This window comes from Varroa jacobsoni, unplaced genomic scaffold (genome assembly GCF_002532875.2).
Source record: "Varroa jacobsoni isolate VJ856 unplaced genomic scaffold, vjacob_1.0 scaffold_1086, whole genome shotgun sequence".
Taxonomy (NCBI): domain Eukaryota; kingdom Metazoa; phylum Arthropoda; class Arachnida; order Mesostigmata; family Varroidae; genus Varroa; species Varroa jacobsoni.
In genome coordinates, this window is record NW_019213988.1 from 232,652 (window position 1) to 251,183 (window position 18,532).

Consider the following 18,532-nt stretch of genomic DNA (forward strand, 5'->3'; position numbering starts at 1 on the left):
AGTGGCACCGTGTCAGAGTATTAAATTGGCAAAGTTACCAAATTAGACGAATTCACATAAATCTACTAAACCAGCGTCCTTTGCGCTTACTAAGTAATTAGAAAAGACCTTCTCTGTGAGATTTATTTGCCTTTATCAGTGACGACTGTGAAGAATATCTCGTTCAGTTTGCAAGGACACAAAGTATCGGTAGTAGATATATACGGTAACGTTAAGTACAATCGAAAAAGCCAATAGCCGGCCGCAGAACAGCCAGAGCAACAACAACGCGTCAATGTGTTCATATTGTTTGTGCGGCATACACAGGCATAGCCAGACCACATCCGGCAACCCTGTTAGCCGTTGTTCCGGGTCGAATGTAGCTCTCTTCGCTTTGCCGGCTGGGGGGCCGGGGGCCCTTCTTGAAATCTGCGTGCGGAGGCGATTCTCCCCCGCCTCCCCTTCGTTTCTCTCGGCGTCAGCACGGGCAGCAGCCGTAAACTGGCGTTGCTTGTCGGACGCAGATCATATTGTAGAAGATAGATGGACTTGTTGACGCGGTGTTAACATCGAGTTACACCGTTACAGCGCCTCGCTTCGTCTAAGCAGTTATAAGCTACAAACAAAGCTGTTTAGTTTAGCTGGCTGAAATGTCTGAGCAACTATGGTTGTGTATCCCCGACTACAGATTATCGCAGGTAATAGCACTGGGGATTCTGATGCTGCTGGGGCAGTTGTTGTTGCCGCCGCCGCCGTCTCTGCGTACGCCTATCATCATCATCATCATCATCATCATCATCGTAATTTTTCGCTGTCTCATTTTACTTCGTAGTTGATTTGGCTTTTTGTCTCGCATGCGCACGCGCCCTACTGAGCTTGTTGCTGCCCTCCGCCCCTCGCGCAACAGACGAGTCAAATCCACGAGAGAAACTTATTATCACCGCCGTCGTCCCAGTGTTAGCGGTAATAATGGTGCCATTTCTAGTGCTGCTGCTGCTGCTGCTGCTGCTAGTATTGATGGGACCATTATAAGACGCCTAATGAGGTTGATGTTGACGCTCGTTCTAATGTTGTGGCTGGCTGTGTGCTGCTCATGCAGTTTATTGTGTGGGAAGAAAGAAATTGTGTTATACGAAGAAAGCGACGGTATGCGCAAGAAAACCGACCGCTCAGAGGTGGCGATATGTTATTAGTGGAAGTGACGGTGCTGTTGCTGCAGCAGCTGCTGGTGCTGCTTCATGGAAGGGCAGACCGCGCAGAGACTAAGAGGGCAAAGGAACGAACGGTTAAAATTAAACGAATAAGGGCATTGTGGGACACGCTGAGACGAACAGCAGATACCGACTTCATCTTTTTCGGCAGAAAAATAAAACAAGAATTTCTTCGCTTCGACTAATTGTTGAAAGTTCCAACTGACGCGATTGCCCTCTTGCAGATTTCGCCGCTCATTGATGGCCTTAGTCTGGCTTTCGTCTACTGCTGAAGTTCAACCATCTGCTGCTACATCGGTAACACCAGCAGCGGCTGGCGACCAATAAAGAGTTAGCGTTGTAGTAACTGACAACGACCACTTTTACACTAGCGGCTGATATCGGTGTTCTGGGGTGCCCATTCACGCTCGTTGAAGTCTAGAAGTACGTCTCTGACTACGTTAGTCTGTCAACAGGTGCTTATTTTCAACAGAAGACAGGCAATAATTTGAAGCTTTTTTCATATGTATGCCTTTTGGCCGATTTGCAGTTCCGTATTACTGCATGTAATATATTTACCTGTTCATTTTCTACCGATGGCAGCGGCCACGGTTAGAATAGGACGTTTGTCCTAGCTGCTAGTTCTGTTGCGGTAGGTGATAGCCTTTCCCAGTAGGTAGCAATGATTGCTACCGTTGAAAATTGACCCATCCTCCTTCATCGCTTGCTGTGCTTAGAAGAACTATCTATAGTCGGAAAATCCGTCACATACTTCATTATATCCTCAGAGTTTTCGAACTGAAGGGTCAAACACCGAAATCTGCTGAGCCCTTTCGCTTTTCTGAAACAGGAAAGCTGTTGGGTGGCTTGAATGGCCATTGTTGCCTTTATTCGATATTGCGTTGCAGCAGAAGCTCGTTTTATAAGACAGGATACGTACCGAAGGATAAATCCCAGGTCGGATAAAATCCCTAAATCCCTTGCAATAATCGCAACGCAATCTGTAACTGTTATGAGCGTTTGAAGGTGTTCCATTTACAAAGTGAGAACGAGGAAGCTTGCACAATGCCAGTCAAGGAATGGGTTTGAATTTCGAAGTTAAAATCGAAGAATTTACATTTTTTCATAGAAAAATGAGCAAGTTCGTAGCGTACAGTTGTTTGACAAAGGATCACTGTCTTATGCCAATTACCCCAAGGGATGAGTGGCAAAAAAATTAAGTTCGTGTAAGAGCAGTCCATCTTATTATACATTCAAATGATCTGTCTATTTATTTATCAACTGGAGCAAATCAAGCGTTACGTAATCACACCTAGTGACACAACTGTAAAAACAGTCGATTAATTTATGTCATCGCTAATGTTACTTACGATCAAGTGAATTTATTGGCTTGGAAGTATGATTCGTCTTTGCTATACTGCCTAGGCTAGCGTACCGCAAACCACCAGCGACAGTCGTATCTGGGACGTGACAAGCGCAAAGGGCTCTAACAGTGTACCGTAATACTATAGTTTGAAGGTACATCGATTGACGAATATTTGTAGGCTTGTTTCTACTCCTGACAGTGTATATCCGACGATATCTTAGGCTTTTCTTTAGGGTAAACTCGAACAGCAACCGAACCCGCAAATAAAGGCTGTTTGAGGCATCAATGACGTTCAGATAAATGACAATCTTAGACGGTGATGCAAATTGAACAAAGGCTTCCAGCTATTGCTATAGCATTGGTGTATTCCACTGTTAGGGAAGCATCAATCTTCTCCTCGATTTAGCGCTCATCCAAATCTAATTCCCTAGTTAGATATGATATACGTCAGATGCAGTCTTACCGGCAGTATGCGTAACATACATTGATTTTATCTCGCCCCTCCACCCTTCCCGTTCAATCGGTCGTTCTTCATCCGAACCGCAAACATTTTCAAAGTTTAAAAAAAAACGTCGGATTCGCTGCTTTACCTTCAGATGGGGGGACGGTAAGTTTTTTGCCCCACTCGCGGCCATGTGACATTCATATACATCGCATGACATCATTTGTAATAGCGAATTTGCGAGTGTTTTTCTCTAAATGTCAAAATCGGTGACAGCCCCTAAAGTCGCATCGACAAGTCGATGGTCCGCTGACGGTCTTTCCGTTTGGAAGTTATCGTTCGTCACCTTCTTCCAAGCTGTTGCTATTTTTCCTTGGCCATAACTGATGTCGTTACCCACTCACTACGTTTAGGAGCATTCCTGAACTATGTCTGTTCAGGATCGCTTGATCTATCAAGAGTAACCCAATTACACACACATCTGTTCATGTAGATTTATGGTATATATAGGGGGGATATATATATATACAAGGGCAGCCTTGTACCATTGTGGCAACGATAGTAGCATCACACGGAACGTCAGAAACAACAACAACAACAACAATAACTCGTCATGAGGATTATAACGAAACCGCTCAGAATACCGCCGGAGCGTCACGCCGTACTATCACATATTTATAGTAAGAATTTTTATTTTGCTCTCACCTTTGGCGTCGGTGCCATGGTTGCGTAGTAAGCTTGCTCGTTCACTAATTTAAGTTATCACGTCCACCCTCTGTTCTATCTTTTCAAATTGTGCAACATCGTAACCGAAAACATATCGTATAAACGTATAAACCCGTGATACGGTAAGCATTCAGATTAATGATTAATGGAGCAGTGAAAAAGCCGACAATGCATTTAAGAGTCGATTTACACACTCGAGCTTCATAGGCCTAGGAATATTGGCCCTGAGTTTGCCCCACTCTACCTATCGTTGGGCTCATTGATTTTATTCAATGAAAGTGTAGACACGCAGCTGCATGTACAAACCTAAATCATATAGAGAAGTACGACTCTGATCAAGACAATATTGGCCACGTTCCGTTCTATGAATCGCTACCGCAGAAACAAGTGGTCTGTTTGCCCCTAACGTCTCTACGAAGTCTTAACTCTAATGCCTTTATTTACATATACCGAAAAGACGCAGTTCGTAGAGCGAAGATGAAACCGAATCCCGTTTTATCTCCGCTGTAAACAATGAGAACTACAATTATCTATCTCGCCGTCCACGGTTTGATATCTGGGCCTTAACAGATTTCAGAACAGAACGAAATACACCCCAAGTAGCATGCATGTCTACGTGGTTTAATGGCAAAGCCTTAAACTTGTGCGAAATGGAACTTGGGCCACAAGGACACTCTTATGATGATTTTCTGTTAATGCGTAGTCAGCGTAAAAAGAGCCAGAAGGCGCCATAAAAAGCATGGGCCTGCTCAAATCTATATATATATAAAGTGTTTCAAAAATCCTAACAGCGATTGAAGAGCCTGAATTAATTGTGGTCGGATTTATGCCTCAGAAATAAGAATTTTTGTTTCTCGTGATCATTCGAGTGCATGCTGTATTTAAGCCGAGAATAGGAGAACTGTGAGCTTCAACAGGCACATCAGCCTTTATGAAATAGTAGCTCGTTTATAAAAGCGATTTCGATTATTTATTATAAAGGGTATCTCCTACTATTGTCCGTTTGGCTTGAGATCAGCTAAATATATAGAATAAATAAATCGTTGTAATTAGGGGTTGTGAAATGGGCAAAAGTGTCTCATCAGCGTGTTAGCGACGATGACGGCTTGTCTATAGATGAGACGTCTGAAAATTTTTTTTTTGATGCTTCTGATAGTTTCCGTTTATCCGCAGCATTATGGCTGAGCGATCTATAATATCTGATATAATCTGTTAGATGATCTATTATATGATCCAATATTTATAATCTGTTTATTCAGGATGAGACATCACATGCTAGGCCTCAATGACCAAATTAGGTTTTACCTCAGGGGACACTAACAGGGTCCTCGTTTCCATAGGGTTTAAATCATCTGGCACAAAACACCACCCGAGGGTGATGAAGCTTGCAAAAATCTGCGTGTCACATTACCAAACTAATTTATATGAGAAAATGTCAAATTAATGCGGGGAACATATCTAGTTAACGAAAAATGGACGGTAAAAAAATATGACTCTACTGGCTCGGCTCATCATAAGATCACTCGTGATATAAGCTCGAAGAGAGCAAACATGAGCGTGGCCTCGTCACGACAGGGAATTAAGTAATAACAGGGATAATTATCTTCGTATTGTGATCAAGATAGTTCGATACATTATTGTCGAAACTAGCCACATAAACAACAACCGAAAGGACTTCTGCCAGAGAACGGCCAGAATCTAAAATCTAACGTCCAAAATGCCCTAGCAGCATGACACGTCATATTTGCCTTGTGGGGAGCATGTATGATTTTACCAGTTCAGATCGTTGATTTTATGCAAGCAGGATTTGAGAATACTGATAAGTTGAACTACTTTTTTTTGTCTTTGTCTATATATAAGGGGAACAAACTTTAAAAACGTACACAATACCGTAAGTTTGCTACATCAGCTTGAAAACTATTAGGTTTCTACAGTGGACTGTGAAACCCGCCCTAAACGTTATCGTGATCTGTGCCCTATAACTGGATTAATTTGTCTAACTAAGATAAGCACGTTACATACGTTCTACGAAAACTGTGGTTTGACGTGCAATTGTTGTTGCTGTTGTTGTTTTTTTATTACAGATAATTTGAACAAAAATGTTACTTAATATGACAAACTTCAGTGAACTATCGTAATCGATAGATGCAGCTATGGGATGACAATGAAACGATTCTGCAGGCCAATTCTGAGCCAAAATGGACCTCTATTGTATGGACAGGATTTTATTCATAAAATTATTGCTTGTAAAGTATGATTTTTCAATGAATTTAAGTCGCATAGCAGTGAATTGCATCGATCGGGTGGCACCGCTGTCAAGACCGACTGGCAGTTCATAGGCTTCTAAGAACTCTGGTGACTCTCAGTATAAAGCGGGGCCTGAGTGCTATTGCACTGTCTTTCGAAACAAGCAACATGGTTCAAGTATATATTACGATTATATCTATATATTAGAAAAAATATCCGATGATCTGATCAGCCATGTGGAGAACAGGTGGAAAAACCTGGTCGGTACACGCATGCGTAATGCTTGTTGTCACAATGTCAGGTTGGCCTTGGATATACCCCTACTATCACGACTGCCGCCCCCGGCTATTTTCTTATTTACGTTACTGGGCAATAACAGCTTCATCAGTAGGTCAGTCATCCGCTGGGGGGCCATTAGTTGGAGCGATAGCCAGCTGGCAGTGTGTTACAAAGAACAAATAGGTGATTTCCCTACAGTCGGCTCCATTAGAATGCACCGGTGGTGACGTCGTTCGACAACTGAACCTGTTTAGCGAGTTAAAGGCGGCCAACGCAAGTATATTATTATGTTATTCTATATCATGCTATATACGGCAGCAGAATCGCCAAAGCCTTTGGCCATTGCACGAGATTGATTCGTCAATCGTTGCTGAAGACTATTATCAAAGGTGGATCAATTTGAGCGAGACAAAAGTTACAGTCTGTCATAAATGGTAAACGAATAAACTTACTATCACTCGTTATGTGAACGAACGTATTGCCGTTAATCGATTGTTATTACCGATGCTGATCCGGATGTCAGTGAAATAACAACATCGAAACTTTTTCATGCGCCGATGTTACTGCTAACGACGATCAAACAGCCGCTCCCCAGTACCCCCGTCCCAGGGGCATTATCACCATTCTGTTTATTCGTATGGTAGCAATGGGAACCAGTTTGGAACATGGGAAGGGTTCGCTATACGCAGTTGTTGTTGTGATAGCTTCACACTACTGCGTACGTCGATAACGACTAGAATATAAATAACGGTTTCCGCCTATAACGTTATTATATACATATATGTATGCATAATAATAAGTCATTACGTTATCTGTAGTAGTAGCGGTAACAGTAGCACTCAAAGAGCCAATTTAGTCTGCAGTTGTACGAGGAAGAAGGCAAAGACACAGTTTGTTATGCCGATATCGTATCACTTAGCTGTTACACTCCGAGCGGAAGCTGGAAACGATGGAATTTACGGCCGAAGTCGACGCCGACGTTAGCCTGCGTGTAAGTTTGCGTTGAAGCACTCCGATGCCTGCTAGGCTCGTGATGTTGACGATGATACAGGTGACCCTCGTCCTGCAAATCCATTGGGTCGTCATTATACGTGCCCATAAGCAGACGCTAGACTTTTTACTGCCGTCACAGACAGAATAACAACGTTGTCTTTCATAGAGCTTTGTTGCTATTGCCGCTGAGTGTTTTTAACTGTCTACTAAATTTTCGAAACGTCAGACCGTAAACCTTTCTCAATTAATGTCAAATATGAAAATCATTATATAATGATAAGTGGACGAGTCTGAGAACTAGGTTAAACGACTGGATCTGAGAGTGTATGAAAATAACTCCTTTCGGGTTATTAAAAGTAATCGGAATGCAATGTCTGTTTTGGTGCGTAAGTGATTACCCTGTCTTTATAATGAGAAAAACGTCAGAGAACGTTTGCGAGAACGAATGCTACTTGTCCTTTTGCTAAAGCCGTACTGTATAAAAACGAGCATTTTACCTGTATGAGGTTCCACTAATGGTTGTAGTAGAAGGTTATGGTGTAATCGCCAAATAATAAAAAAAGACACAAAAAACTTTCGTTGATTCCATATGTATGTTTTCACAAATCGTTCTTATTTCCATCGACCTTCTTGTAAGATGCATTTTCATTAGCGTCAATTGCCATTCAGGCATCCCAGCCAACAGATGCATACGCTAGCTGACTAACATCCAAGTTAAAAAAGATATATGTGTATTTTTTGTCTTTCTCGAACTTGTCTCGTTTATTTTATGTATTTCAATAAGTTTTGGTTATGGGAAAATCTTTCAAAGATATTGACTCGCAAGCGGTTGGTCATGGCTGTTTGCCCCCTTCCGCAAACCGCTTCGTACCTCGAGAACGGTTACAACGACAATTTACTATGACGGTGCATTTGTGCGGATTATATTAATTTTTTTTTTCTTTATTTTTATGTGGGGGAAGCCGAAGCTGTGTAGAATAAAACTTACTAAATACTGTTATTGAGAACGCCCGATGGCAGGAGAAAGAATAGAATTATTAAGCCAATATATTCGTCAAAGGCTCTTCTATTCCGCGCCTGAAATAGGCTTATCGCACTTATATTCGAAAGGATATCAATCGAAGGCGTCAATTTCGTTAACCTATGCAACCCCAAAAGGTGCAGTTGCAGAGATAGGTAGGGCTATATGCCTAGAGGTGGGGTTAGATGTGTCAGAGATGGCTTATTTAGACCACTAATAATCTGTACAAACGAATCAGTCATTTGACAAAATCAGTGCGAAAGTGCGTTGTTTTTTTTTTTTCTCTTTAAAAAAGGCTGTGATTATAGCTAGTGAAGCCAATGCTTTGTAATTATTTACTATCAAGTTAGAAAGGTCAAGGATTGTAATTCGTCTGCCATAGATCCACATGAAGTTCCGTGAAGCCTGTTTTTGAATGGCCTAAGCATTGGCCCATCGACGAGTTGCAGTTTGTTCGTGCGCACCGTCCTTTCAAACGTAGCTCAATCGGACTGAAGCCTGTGTAAATTTTTCTGGCATCCTAAAGAACGGTCCTTGTCATGCGCAATATGACACATATGTCGGCAGTATTGTTTTAGTTCAAAAAATAATTGTAAGTAAGACGTTGTCGAAGACAATTATATGGGATGCAGCGAACGGGAAAACATTTTTACTCTAGCTGAGTTCTACTCGAAGAACAAAATCCTGTAACGCGCGACTAGCGTTAGATTTCTAACTCGTGGGCATTTTAAATATTCTTGAAGTGTTATCGCATTAAAAGCAGAAGCAAAGGATCCCCCGGTAGAGAAAAACGGAGTGGCTTATATAGATCTTGTTCCATATAGCTCCAGCTTTCGTTGTTCATTGCTTTACTAACCGTCATTTGACACGTAGATACATAAGTGGTTCTACGATGAAGTCGTGTTTCTGAAAATAACACGCGTCTCCATCCCGTTTTTTTAGATCTCTCTCTAAGGAGAGGATCACGAGGTGTATTCGTATGTATGAATATAAATGACATTCCAAGGATACGGGATAAGTCGACTTAATGTTATAAACATCCATTGAGCAGCTCCCCTATATTCAAGTAGCAAGGTTGTCTTTCTTAGGCCTGTTGCTAGGATTCGGCTGGCTGCTATTAACACCTCGGCGAGAGGTGTCAGCATAAAGCACATGTACAGGGTGTGCACATTGCTGTATATTGCACACCTGTATGAATGTATAGTTTTGCAGGTATCGGGCTGGTGTGTTCATGTATCATTAACTATATGCATCTGAGTCTTGGGTGGTGCGATACGACGATACGGGCACTTTTTTGCACCGCTAATATCGAATGAGGTAGATGAAAAAATTCTGAACCCTTCCTTACGCATTTCCTTGTTACACATCTTTTGAACGCTCTGATTCAGCGAGTTCACTCTTTCCACCTGTCTCTCTCTGTTTGGACAGCCCATTTACTTCGCAAGCGGCAATGGTGGCGATGGCGACGTGGTCTGGGTGGCTAATGCGTATTTCCTTGAGTTCGTTGTCATAGTAACTATGAAGATGCGGCCATCACTGGTTCAAATTTTCGCGTTGGCAAATAAATGGTTATTTTTTGGCATATTATTATCGTGCTGTTTCATAGGTAGGTCTGTTGGTAAGTCCAGCAAGATCCGTTTAAAGTGTTCCCTAACAGCTTAAGTACCGAACATAAAAAACTACTTTTACATTGACAATTGACTTTCTAAATGATTCCGAGTAACGGCTTTTGAGACGGACGATGACGACGGACGACAGGACAACACCTATTACCGCCATGGTGATGATGATGACCGTAGCGATCGTCATGCGCTTCGTCATCATCATTGCGTCGTCATAGATAGAAAACGGTAAGCTTACGGTCTGTACCCACAAAACGCAAGAATAAATTATTTCTAATGTTGTTGTTGCTCTCCGCGATAAGCTGTAGCTAGCTTCGTTCGATCATATATATTAAGCCGAATGTACAACTTGCGTTGTATATCGTCACGATCGCCGCTTGTGCTATTGCCAATGATTCTGATTATTGAGGTGTGGCTATTTGTGTGTTTACCTATCTGTCGATGTTTTTGATGTATGGCAACCGCAGAAACTGCTTTCATTGCTGCTTGGGACCCCAGGGACGGAGCTGTATTCGAGCAGTGCCTGCTATTACTGCCGGGGGCCACTTTTAACTATTTAACCGTCAAAAGCAGCAACAGAACGACGTGAGCACGGAGAAACAAAACATTTGACACTAGAGCAGATTATTAAAAAAGAAAAAAAAAAAAAAAAAGCTCTGTTAATATAACATTTCCTATCTGTTGTTCTCCTTCTAAGAAGCAGAAGGCGTTGATAACAACAACTTTTGATAAGCATCATAGACGAGCGACATTGCCGCCACCGCCATCAGCACGACTACCGGCAGCGTGATATGGTCGCCGTTACTTTGCCACTGCCGCCCCTGCTGCAATGAAGGGGCGCTCATGCTCGACCCGGTCGGATTGTCAGATCGAGTTGCTTTCCGCCTTTTCTTTTTTTCCTTTCGTATAGCAAAGCAGCTACATAACGAAAACGTTCGCTCGATGGCTGCAGGTCGCCATTAGCCGCGACAGGCTCATAGTTAACCGAGTGCTGACGCCCGCTGCTGCTGCTGCTGATGGTAACAACGATGGCAGTCAACGTCGATCTGTGGGGCTTCTTGCCCCGCTACCCTTGAATACGCTACAGGATTGCGTCGTCTCGAAAAGGTCAGAGGTGACATCTTTTGGCGATGCATCGGAGCATTTGTTTTTTTTTTTATTGCGCTATCCTGTGGCCGCTCATAGCCTCCAAAACGAAGGGTTATCGCGTCACAGACATAAATCAGCTGCATCAACAGCGGCAGCAGCATCGCGTAAAGGCAATAGAAGGCTCGGTGATAATGTGATATGACGGTGCTTTCCAATGAATTTATTTCGTTATTATTTAGTACCGTCATCATATAGTATTAACGTAAACATGTCAATAACGAAAGCAACGACAGTCGGCAATATCGGCCGTGGGTGTGTCGTATTCGCTTGCCTTGAAGCTTCTTTCCGTAATAGGCTATTGTCTTCCCCCTGGTCATCACTATGCAACAACAATGAATGTCATCTATAATATGTATGTATCGTACCCTTTCTTCGTATCGTGAATGATAAACCGTGTGAATGAAATTAGTTCATTTGCTTATTCAATGGAGTCTTCTCACAAGCGGCCGCGTGAGAGGGAGCTGTCGATACGACATTCTGGTTGTTGATAAGCCGTTTACCTTTGGCAACAACAGGGAAAGATGTTGGCGTTATTGATTTATCCACGGTTATCGTTAATCTTTTAGTAGAGAAATAACATTGCGAATGCGATATTTATCTATATAAATGCTGGACCGAGTTCAGTTTTTCTGCAGTGATACTGTGGTAAAATTTTTTAAATGTGATTTCTTATCGATGCTAATGATTTTTCTTTGTAGTCTTCACTGTAGTGCACTGTTTAGCGATCAGATATTTGATCGGAGTCCTGCCTGCGAGTAGGTCTTCTCTCTGATTTACGCGGCTCATCTGTAACGACTAAGCTCCTGTTTGTGGTGCTTGAGGCTCCGACATGTCCTATTAAACTGCTCCGCGTCACTTGTTAACGATAATAACCTACAATGCTTATCTAACAGGCACATGCCAATCGACAGGCACACAAATGGAGAGTGGCCGTAACTTCTTACGCTGCTGAGACCCATCGTTATCATTACGGTGTACCTACTCTAAAATTTGCTCCTGATCTCCGAGTCCGCAGCGGTTTTGGATGGCAAGTAAGTAAGTGGTGCCAACCAGTTACTGCAGTCATTACGCAGAACTAATTGATCGCTGTCTATAAAAACGTGCGTAAAAAGTCGTGTACAACTGATATATGTACAAACTTCCAGATACTCTGAAAACGAATGAGAGTCAGAGTTCGAGAAAACCTGTACGGATTCGATGAACCGTCACGCTTTACGTAACGTTTCATTCTAAATATGACTAATTATTAAGATTTCTTTTACAAAAAAAATATGAAGAATATGTTTTTTTTTTTTAATTTTTTTTTTCACTAATATTCTATGAAAATATTTGCCTTCATGGGCGCCGGTAAACGGTTTGATCGTTTTTACTGGCATCATAGTTAGCTACCGTTCAAGTCGCCGATAAAGCACTCGCTTTGATTCCGACGAGCAGCGTGCTCTATTGCTGTTGCTGTTATGTTTATCTATCTTTTTCCTCCATTGTTTATTTTTCTACCTGATGGCTCTTTTCGTCATAGATATGTTTTCCTTTAATTCTTTCGTGTTCCGCTTTGTTTTAAGGTAAGCAAACGTATCGAGCTGAAAATCGACAAAAATGTTGTTTGACGTAGCTGGATAGCTATGATGATGATAGGACGAAGGGGAGGGGGGGGGGGGGGGGTGAATCGTTCCGTCGCACGCTTTAGGGGCAAAGTGAAGACAATAAGCATTTCCCTGTGTTCCGCTAGACAAGCGTCGATGCTGCTGCTGCTGCTACTGCTACTACTACTGCTGCTGCTGCCGCCGCCACGTCTATATAATCATCATCATTGATGCTGTTTCTAGGGCCTCTGATGCCGCCTGCGGCCGCCTTCAGTTACCCCTTGAAGAGGAGGACGACAACGGTTCTTGCACCAGGGTGTCGCTTGCCTTACAGCAACCTCTACCGCATTGCTTCTATGTTGCGGCTCATCTGTTGGTGAAGATGCTCGCGCGACGCGGACTCGTTCGCAGCGGTGACTTATGCTTCCTACCACCGGCGGATGACACTTTCAATGTGAACAGCGGCAGCGGCGGCAGCGGCGGCGTACCATAAAGGCCTCAGTCGTGGTGCTGCGAATGTACTGGGGCTTTGTCGGGCTAGACTCCGGGAACGGCTGTTGGCGACCGACTGCCGGCAGGCGCTGAGTTATTTCGGTGATGGTGTGAGTGTGAGTTTTTTGTGATGAGACGTCTGCTCCGCTAGCTAAACGGCCCAATGACTGCAATAAAAATAATAAACCCATCTTTGTAGACCTAGATCGAGTTCAGTTGATTCATTTTGCCGTCTGCTAACGATCAAAAGGGCGCGCACCCAAAGGCGTTTATGGCGATGATAGTGACGACCGTGACGCTCCTCAATAGCTCAAGCAGGTATCACATAGTATTGTAGGAAGATAAATATGATCTATTTTTAGCAGTCATTGCTTGTAGCTGATGAACGCTCGCCTTCGTCTAGTCAGATCGAATTTTAGGTTACTTCAGCTTTCCTACCGCTTTGGAATATTAATATAAGCTATTACGTTTTTGCATTATAGGCCCCAACTTCAAAAGCCGTCACATTAGTATTAGCTCGAGCATTTCGTAATTAATCACCTGCTGATATGTCGACGTTGATAACGTAACGTTGATAAACTAACGTAATCGATAAATGTTTACATCTGGCAAACTGGAAAAAAGAATGCGGACAAATGATAATGATGTATTACCGTATCCGTTAAAAGTAAATTATAACCCTTAGTTTTTTTCTCCTAGCTTTGGTACTATTATAGAAAGGCTATCAATCAAGATTATAAAGTCAATCCCATTTCTATATATGGTTTGGCAACTTTTCGGCTGGCATCATATCTCGACAGACATGATGGTCGGTGCTGTCAATGGCTACTGCCTTGTGCTCTGCGAAGTGATATATCATTTTGGCTTGTTAACATAGCAAAAGCGCTGCCGGACGTCAATGAAGTTAAGCACGTCTACTTTTCGTCTTTTATACGCATACGTCACAGGCTACAGCTTCCCGCTGGTAGGATTATAACCGCCATGCACGTGGTCAACCTTATAGGCAGAATGCACGATGTCAAAACATCGTACTGCAGTACAGTCGAATATTCATGCTAATCATTGTGCCGTATAGTGAACGCTCATAGAGGACAGTGCCTGTAATCAGTGTCCTAAAGAGGTCCGCTAATTTATGCTAACCAATGTCTACATATCGATATGTAGATATAGATCGAAAATTTTACCTAATGTTGTTATCTAAGCTTATTCTTTGACGGATTTACCGCTACAAACTGCAGTATCCTCGTGCCGTCCCGTCCCCAAGTATGTGACGGTACCACACTTCCGTGCTAATGTTTTTTCTATTACGCTAAGAAGTCATTTGATGTAGAAATTGATTAATAAGTGTAAGCCAGAGGAAGAATACACTTTGTTGGAGAAATGGGACTACTCCTTTTTCTGTTGCTCTTAAAGACTAAAAAGCACATCTTCCTCCTTGAACGTGATAATTTTCCATAATATGATATTGGAAAGTTCCGTTCCTGTTGACCAATGTTTGACTGTAGTAATCCTGAAGTGACTCCGGTGCGCCGTCGAATGCGTAACTACTTACCGGCTAGTTGGTAGTCGTTTCAATGTTGTGAAATTCTAAATGATATCTTCCTCTTCAGTATACTGAAAAACGCAGAAGTAGGAAGAAGTTTCAATCGGTTCTCAAATGTTCTGCGTGTCGTCTAGAAAAACGCGTCCGTTCAACAATCTGCCCCCAGGGCGTACTTTCGAGTTGCGCCGACGAAAACCTAGATTTTATAACAAGCTACCGAGGCGACCTTGATTTTAAACGAAACCCCATTTTGTAAACGGGCATCGAATAGATTCGTCCAACACAGGATCATGTCAGCCCGACTCGTTTCGAGTCCTCTTTTCGAACAACACTCCCATCCCTTCCTCTAATAAAGGCTGTCGATTTTTAGTATGGTTTGCTTATTTGAAGCACATAAACCGGGTAAATATTCCCCTAATTGAAAACAAGTGGTAACTAAGTTCACTTTTTCATTATCTCACCCTGATATGAACTCTATATAACCACTAAAGCGTATTCCTTAAGCAATGCTGGCCGCTTACAGAGTTTACTTCAGTGAGTAATACAAAAAGTCGAAGATTGTTGTACGCAGAAAATACCGACCGTATGGCTGTACGCTATGTTATGTTATATATATATATATGGATAAGCTTGGAAAACAGGCAGGTCCAGTGTTGAAGGCGAAACGAAGGGGAACAGCCAGGAGGGTGCTAGCTAACTGGTATAAAAAGAATATAAGAGCGTGTACGGGTGGATCTATACAGATCTTGAAATGCCAAGACCTACAGCAATGCAAAACATGTTAAATAGAAGCATTAAGGCTTGTTAGCGCCGGGCTGGTCATACCACTTCATCTATCACGCTCGCTAAAAGGACAGCTGAAACCTGGGTAGTGTGCGTTTTCCTAATTTTGTATAATCTCTTTATGTTTTACCTTCAGGGGATCTATATATGCGACAGTCTTTTTCTGCTTTGTCCTTCTTATACTTCCCCCTGGCCCTTGTCTTCACTTCTCAATACCCCCAGTTCATGTATTTGCTTATTCTCATCAATATCGAGGTGCCTCAAGTGGCCCCGACTTGTAGCAGAACCCATCGGAGAAAAAAAACCTGGCGAGGATGTCAGGATGCTAAGCGTTGTCGTAAACCAGCATCACGAAGGAAAAATATGCAGAGGTTAGGATAGAAGGCGCAAGTGGTATCGCTGCTGCTCATACAAATGGTGGCAACGATGACGACTGTATAAGGATAAGAAAAAGCAGGCCAAGCGATCTTCGATTGGCTAGACAACAGCGGCTTACGCGTCTGTGTACTTCTCCTGCCTCTTAGCAGACAGAGCTAAGGCCGTAGCAACGATAGCCTTACGCGGTACTAACCATGAACAATTGCTAAACTGTTCCTGTTCTCAAATACTCGTGAAGTGACAACGTCTTCACGCGGTAGTTCTAATAGCTGCTTTTTGTTACTTTCCGTTGTCTTGCTACCATTTTTTCTTCTTGACGATGATTTCACTGATGATGATAGCGCCGCTGCTGCTAATGGCAATAAGCGCCAAGACGATCTACTTGTGTGCGCTATGGCCAACATTGGAGTAGCGTAACAGACCTCTGTTATGGATGGTATATATATGCGCATCATCATTATAATCATAGATTGCCATGGATGAATCGCTATCGGCAACGGAGCGTTCACAAACAACCATGGGACACCGGTTAGACAACAGCGGACAATGCGACAAAGGTGGTCTTTTTTTTTTTTGGTCGGGGGAGTAGCTATGCTCGTTCGCTGGCGTAGGGAAAAAGTACGTAGTACATGCGTATAATTCTGTTCACGATATCGTTGCTTCCACTTCCATTAGATTTGTTTTCGTCGTCGTTGCTGTTTCCGCTTCTATGAAAACAGGTAGCCAGCCCTCTCAGTCATTTAAAGAAGATTGTCTTATTGGTAACAATCCTTACTATTTGAAGCTAAAGTTAGTGGCGATGGCGATGGTGATTTCGAATTAGGCGAAAAACGGTCCTAGTTGTAAACCTTTCTAAGTTGATCCGAGGTCACATGTATGCTCAGCTGAATGGTACAAATTTTGTGCGTATTTGACCATAGCTATATTTGAGTAGGAACAGTAATAGTTGCTGCGGAAACTACATAGTTCTAATAGAACTGGGTTTGATGCAGATAGCACACACATATTGAAACAGTAGAGAAGACGCTTGCTTGCTTTCTTCGAGTGAAAAGATGGACAGAGCGAAAAATCATTATGATGTTGGTACTGCTGATGAGTAAGTTATAGCAGTAGTACGATTTCTAGAAGTGGTCGTTCTTGTGCCAGAATGGTGGCGGGCCATCATCGAGCACAAAAAAAGACAAATCGGCATAAAAGCACGGGAACGAAAACAAAGGCAAACTTGTTCATGATTTCAAATGTTTGCTATCCCGTTATTTGCCGTGGCAACAAGAATAGTGGCAAGCACAATACGTCATCGACGACATCAAGTTGAACGAGGAACTCGACAAAAAGAGCGGCGAACGAGAACGAGTTATCTCTAAAGGCTGCTGAAAAAGGCAGACAAAGCAGGTGCAGCAGTGGCAGGACAAAGACAACAACAGGAACGAGGTTACTTCTCATTTCAAATTGAACCGATGACAGCGACGTCGATGATGATGGCCGAGTCGGTAATTCTGTTGCTAATGGTTCGTTCGCCGTGACGGTGATAGTGCTGATTGTGGAAAAACATTGGCGCGGTACCACCGACTGTTGCCGCGGCCGCGGAAATTGGCTCTCATTGAGATACTTCAGCTACTGCCGCTGCTGTTTGTAAAAGCACTGACCTCTATATACGCACCATATGGTATATAGGGGAAATCGTCCTGGTGATAAAGCTGCGATCCCGATGATGGTTATGATGGCCGCGATGAGTCAGGATCTTTGAAACATATATTTTTTATTCTTGAAACAGCAACCCTCATTTCCAGACTACTTACCGTTTTCGGCTTGTTGTTGTTATTGCTGTTGCTACTGCTCCTGCTCCTGCTAACGTTCGCTGGGTCTGTCCTGATCCCGTTAGTCATCAGACGAACTTCAGCGAACGTCCATTTCCTCTCCATGGAAGAAAATATGGTTTAATGCTATGGAACGGCCGTCTGTATCGTGGCAAAAGGTGAAATGATCTGAAGTAGTGGGTGAAACAACCACGGCATTTGATAGCGCGTATGAGAGCTCCACGAAGAACGGAACGCACATGAACAGGAGTTCGGAGCGTGATGAGCTACGTTGGATAATCAAGCAGAACCTCGGCGGTTTCAAAGCCACACTTTTCGACAGAGTCGAAAAGAAGAGTTCTCTACCTGCGGGAAAGAATCTGGTTGTTTCGATTGACGTGACCCTCGCTCTGCAGACGTGTATGCCTTGCTTAGCGGGTGACGTATTTGCCTGCTAATTTTAGGGACACGTTGTGGTCTAGGTTTAATCCGGAAATAGACACACGGTTCGTTTCGTTCCGGTAGCTAGTCATTCGATGGGATCCCTAACGACGGTGCCGAACGTAAAGCTCGAAACATAGAAGCTTAATAGACGTTCTGCTATAATAGCCATTATCAATTACTTTATATATAATAGTGATTTTAACTCTGCCGTATTGGCAGTAACCTAACAACGTTAATTATTAATCTTGAATTTTGGTGGAACTCGTAGCAGATTTATAAGTTACTAAAATGCAGCTTCTCATTGGTTTAGGTCGGCAATCAGTCAAGCCACAGTGTAAAAATAAGTGTTACAAATAGAATAATTATTCAGAACCGCTTTTTTGTGGGCTCAATAATTAACCATAATTAATTGCTTTGCTAACAAAAACAGTGGTAGCATCGGTGAGGAGCACGACAGCTATTGAAAGCAACAATTAACTTTCTATAATGAAACGACTGT

General features: G+C 42.7%; 1 protein-coding gene across 8 annotated transcripts in view; it reads left to right on the forward strand.

Moving 5' to 3' along the window:
- LOC111266472 (ras-related protein Rap-2b) overlaps window positions 1–18,532 on the forward strand; it is a 65,324-nt gene that overhangs the window by 21,568 nt on the left and 25,224 nt on the right. For 7 of the 8 annotated variants that reach the window (XM_086970926.1, XM_086970921.1, XM_086970923.1 and 4 more), the window contains one exon: window positions 11,908–12,045. The exons of the other annotated variant lie outside the window; for it this stretch is intronic. In XM_086970926.1, coding sequence (XP_086827052.1) covers window positions 11,908–12,045 — 138 coding nt within the window. The remainder of the gene's footprint in view (window positions 1–11,907; window positions 12,046–18,532) is intronic. 8 annotated transcript variants of the gene reach the window in all.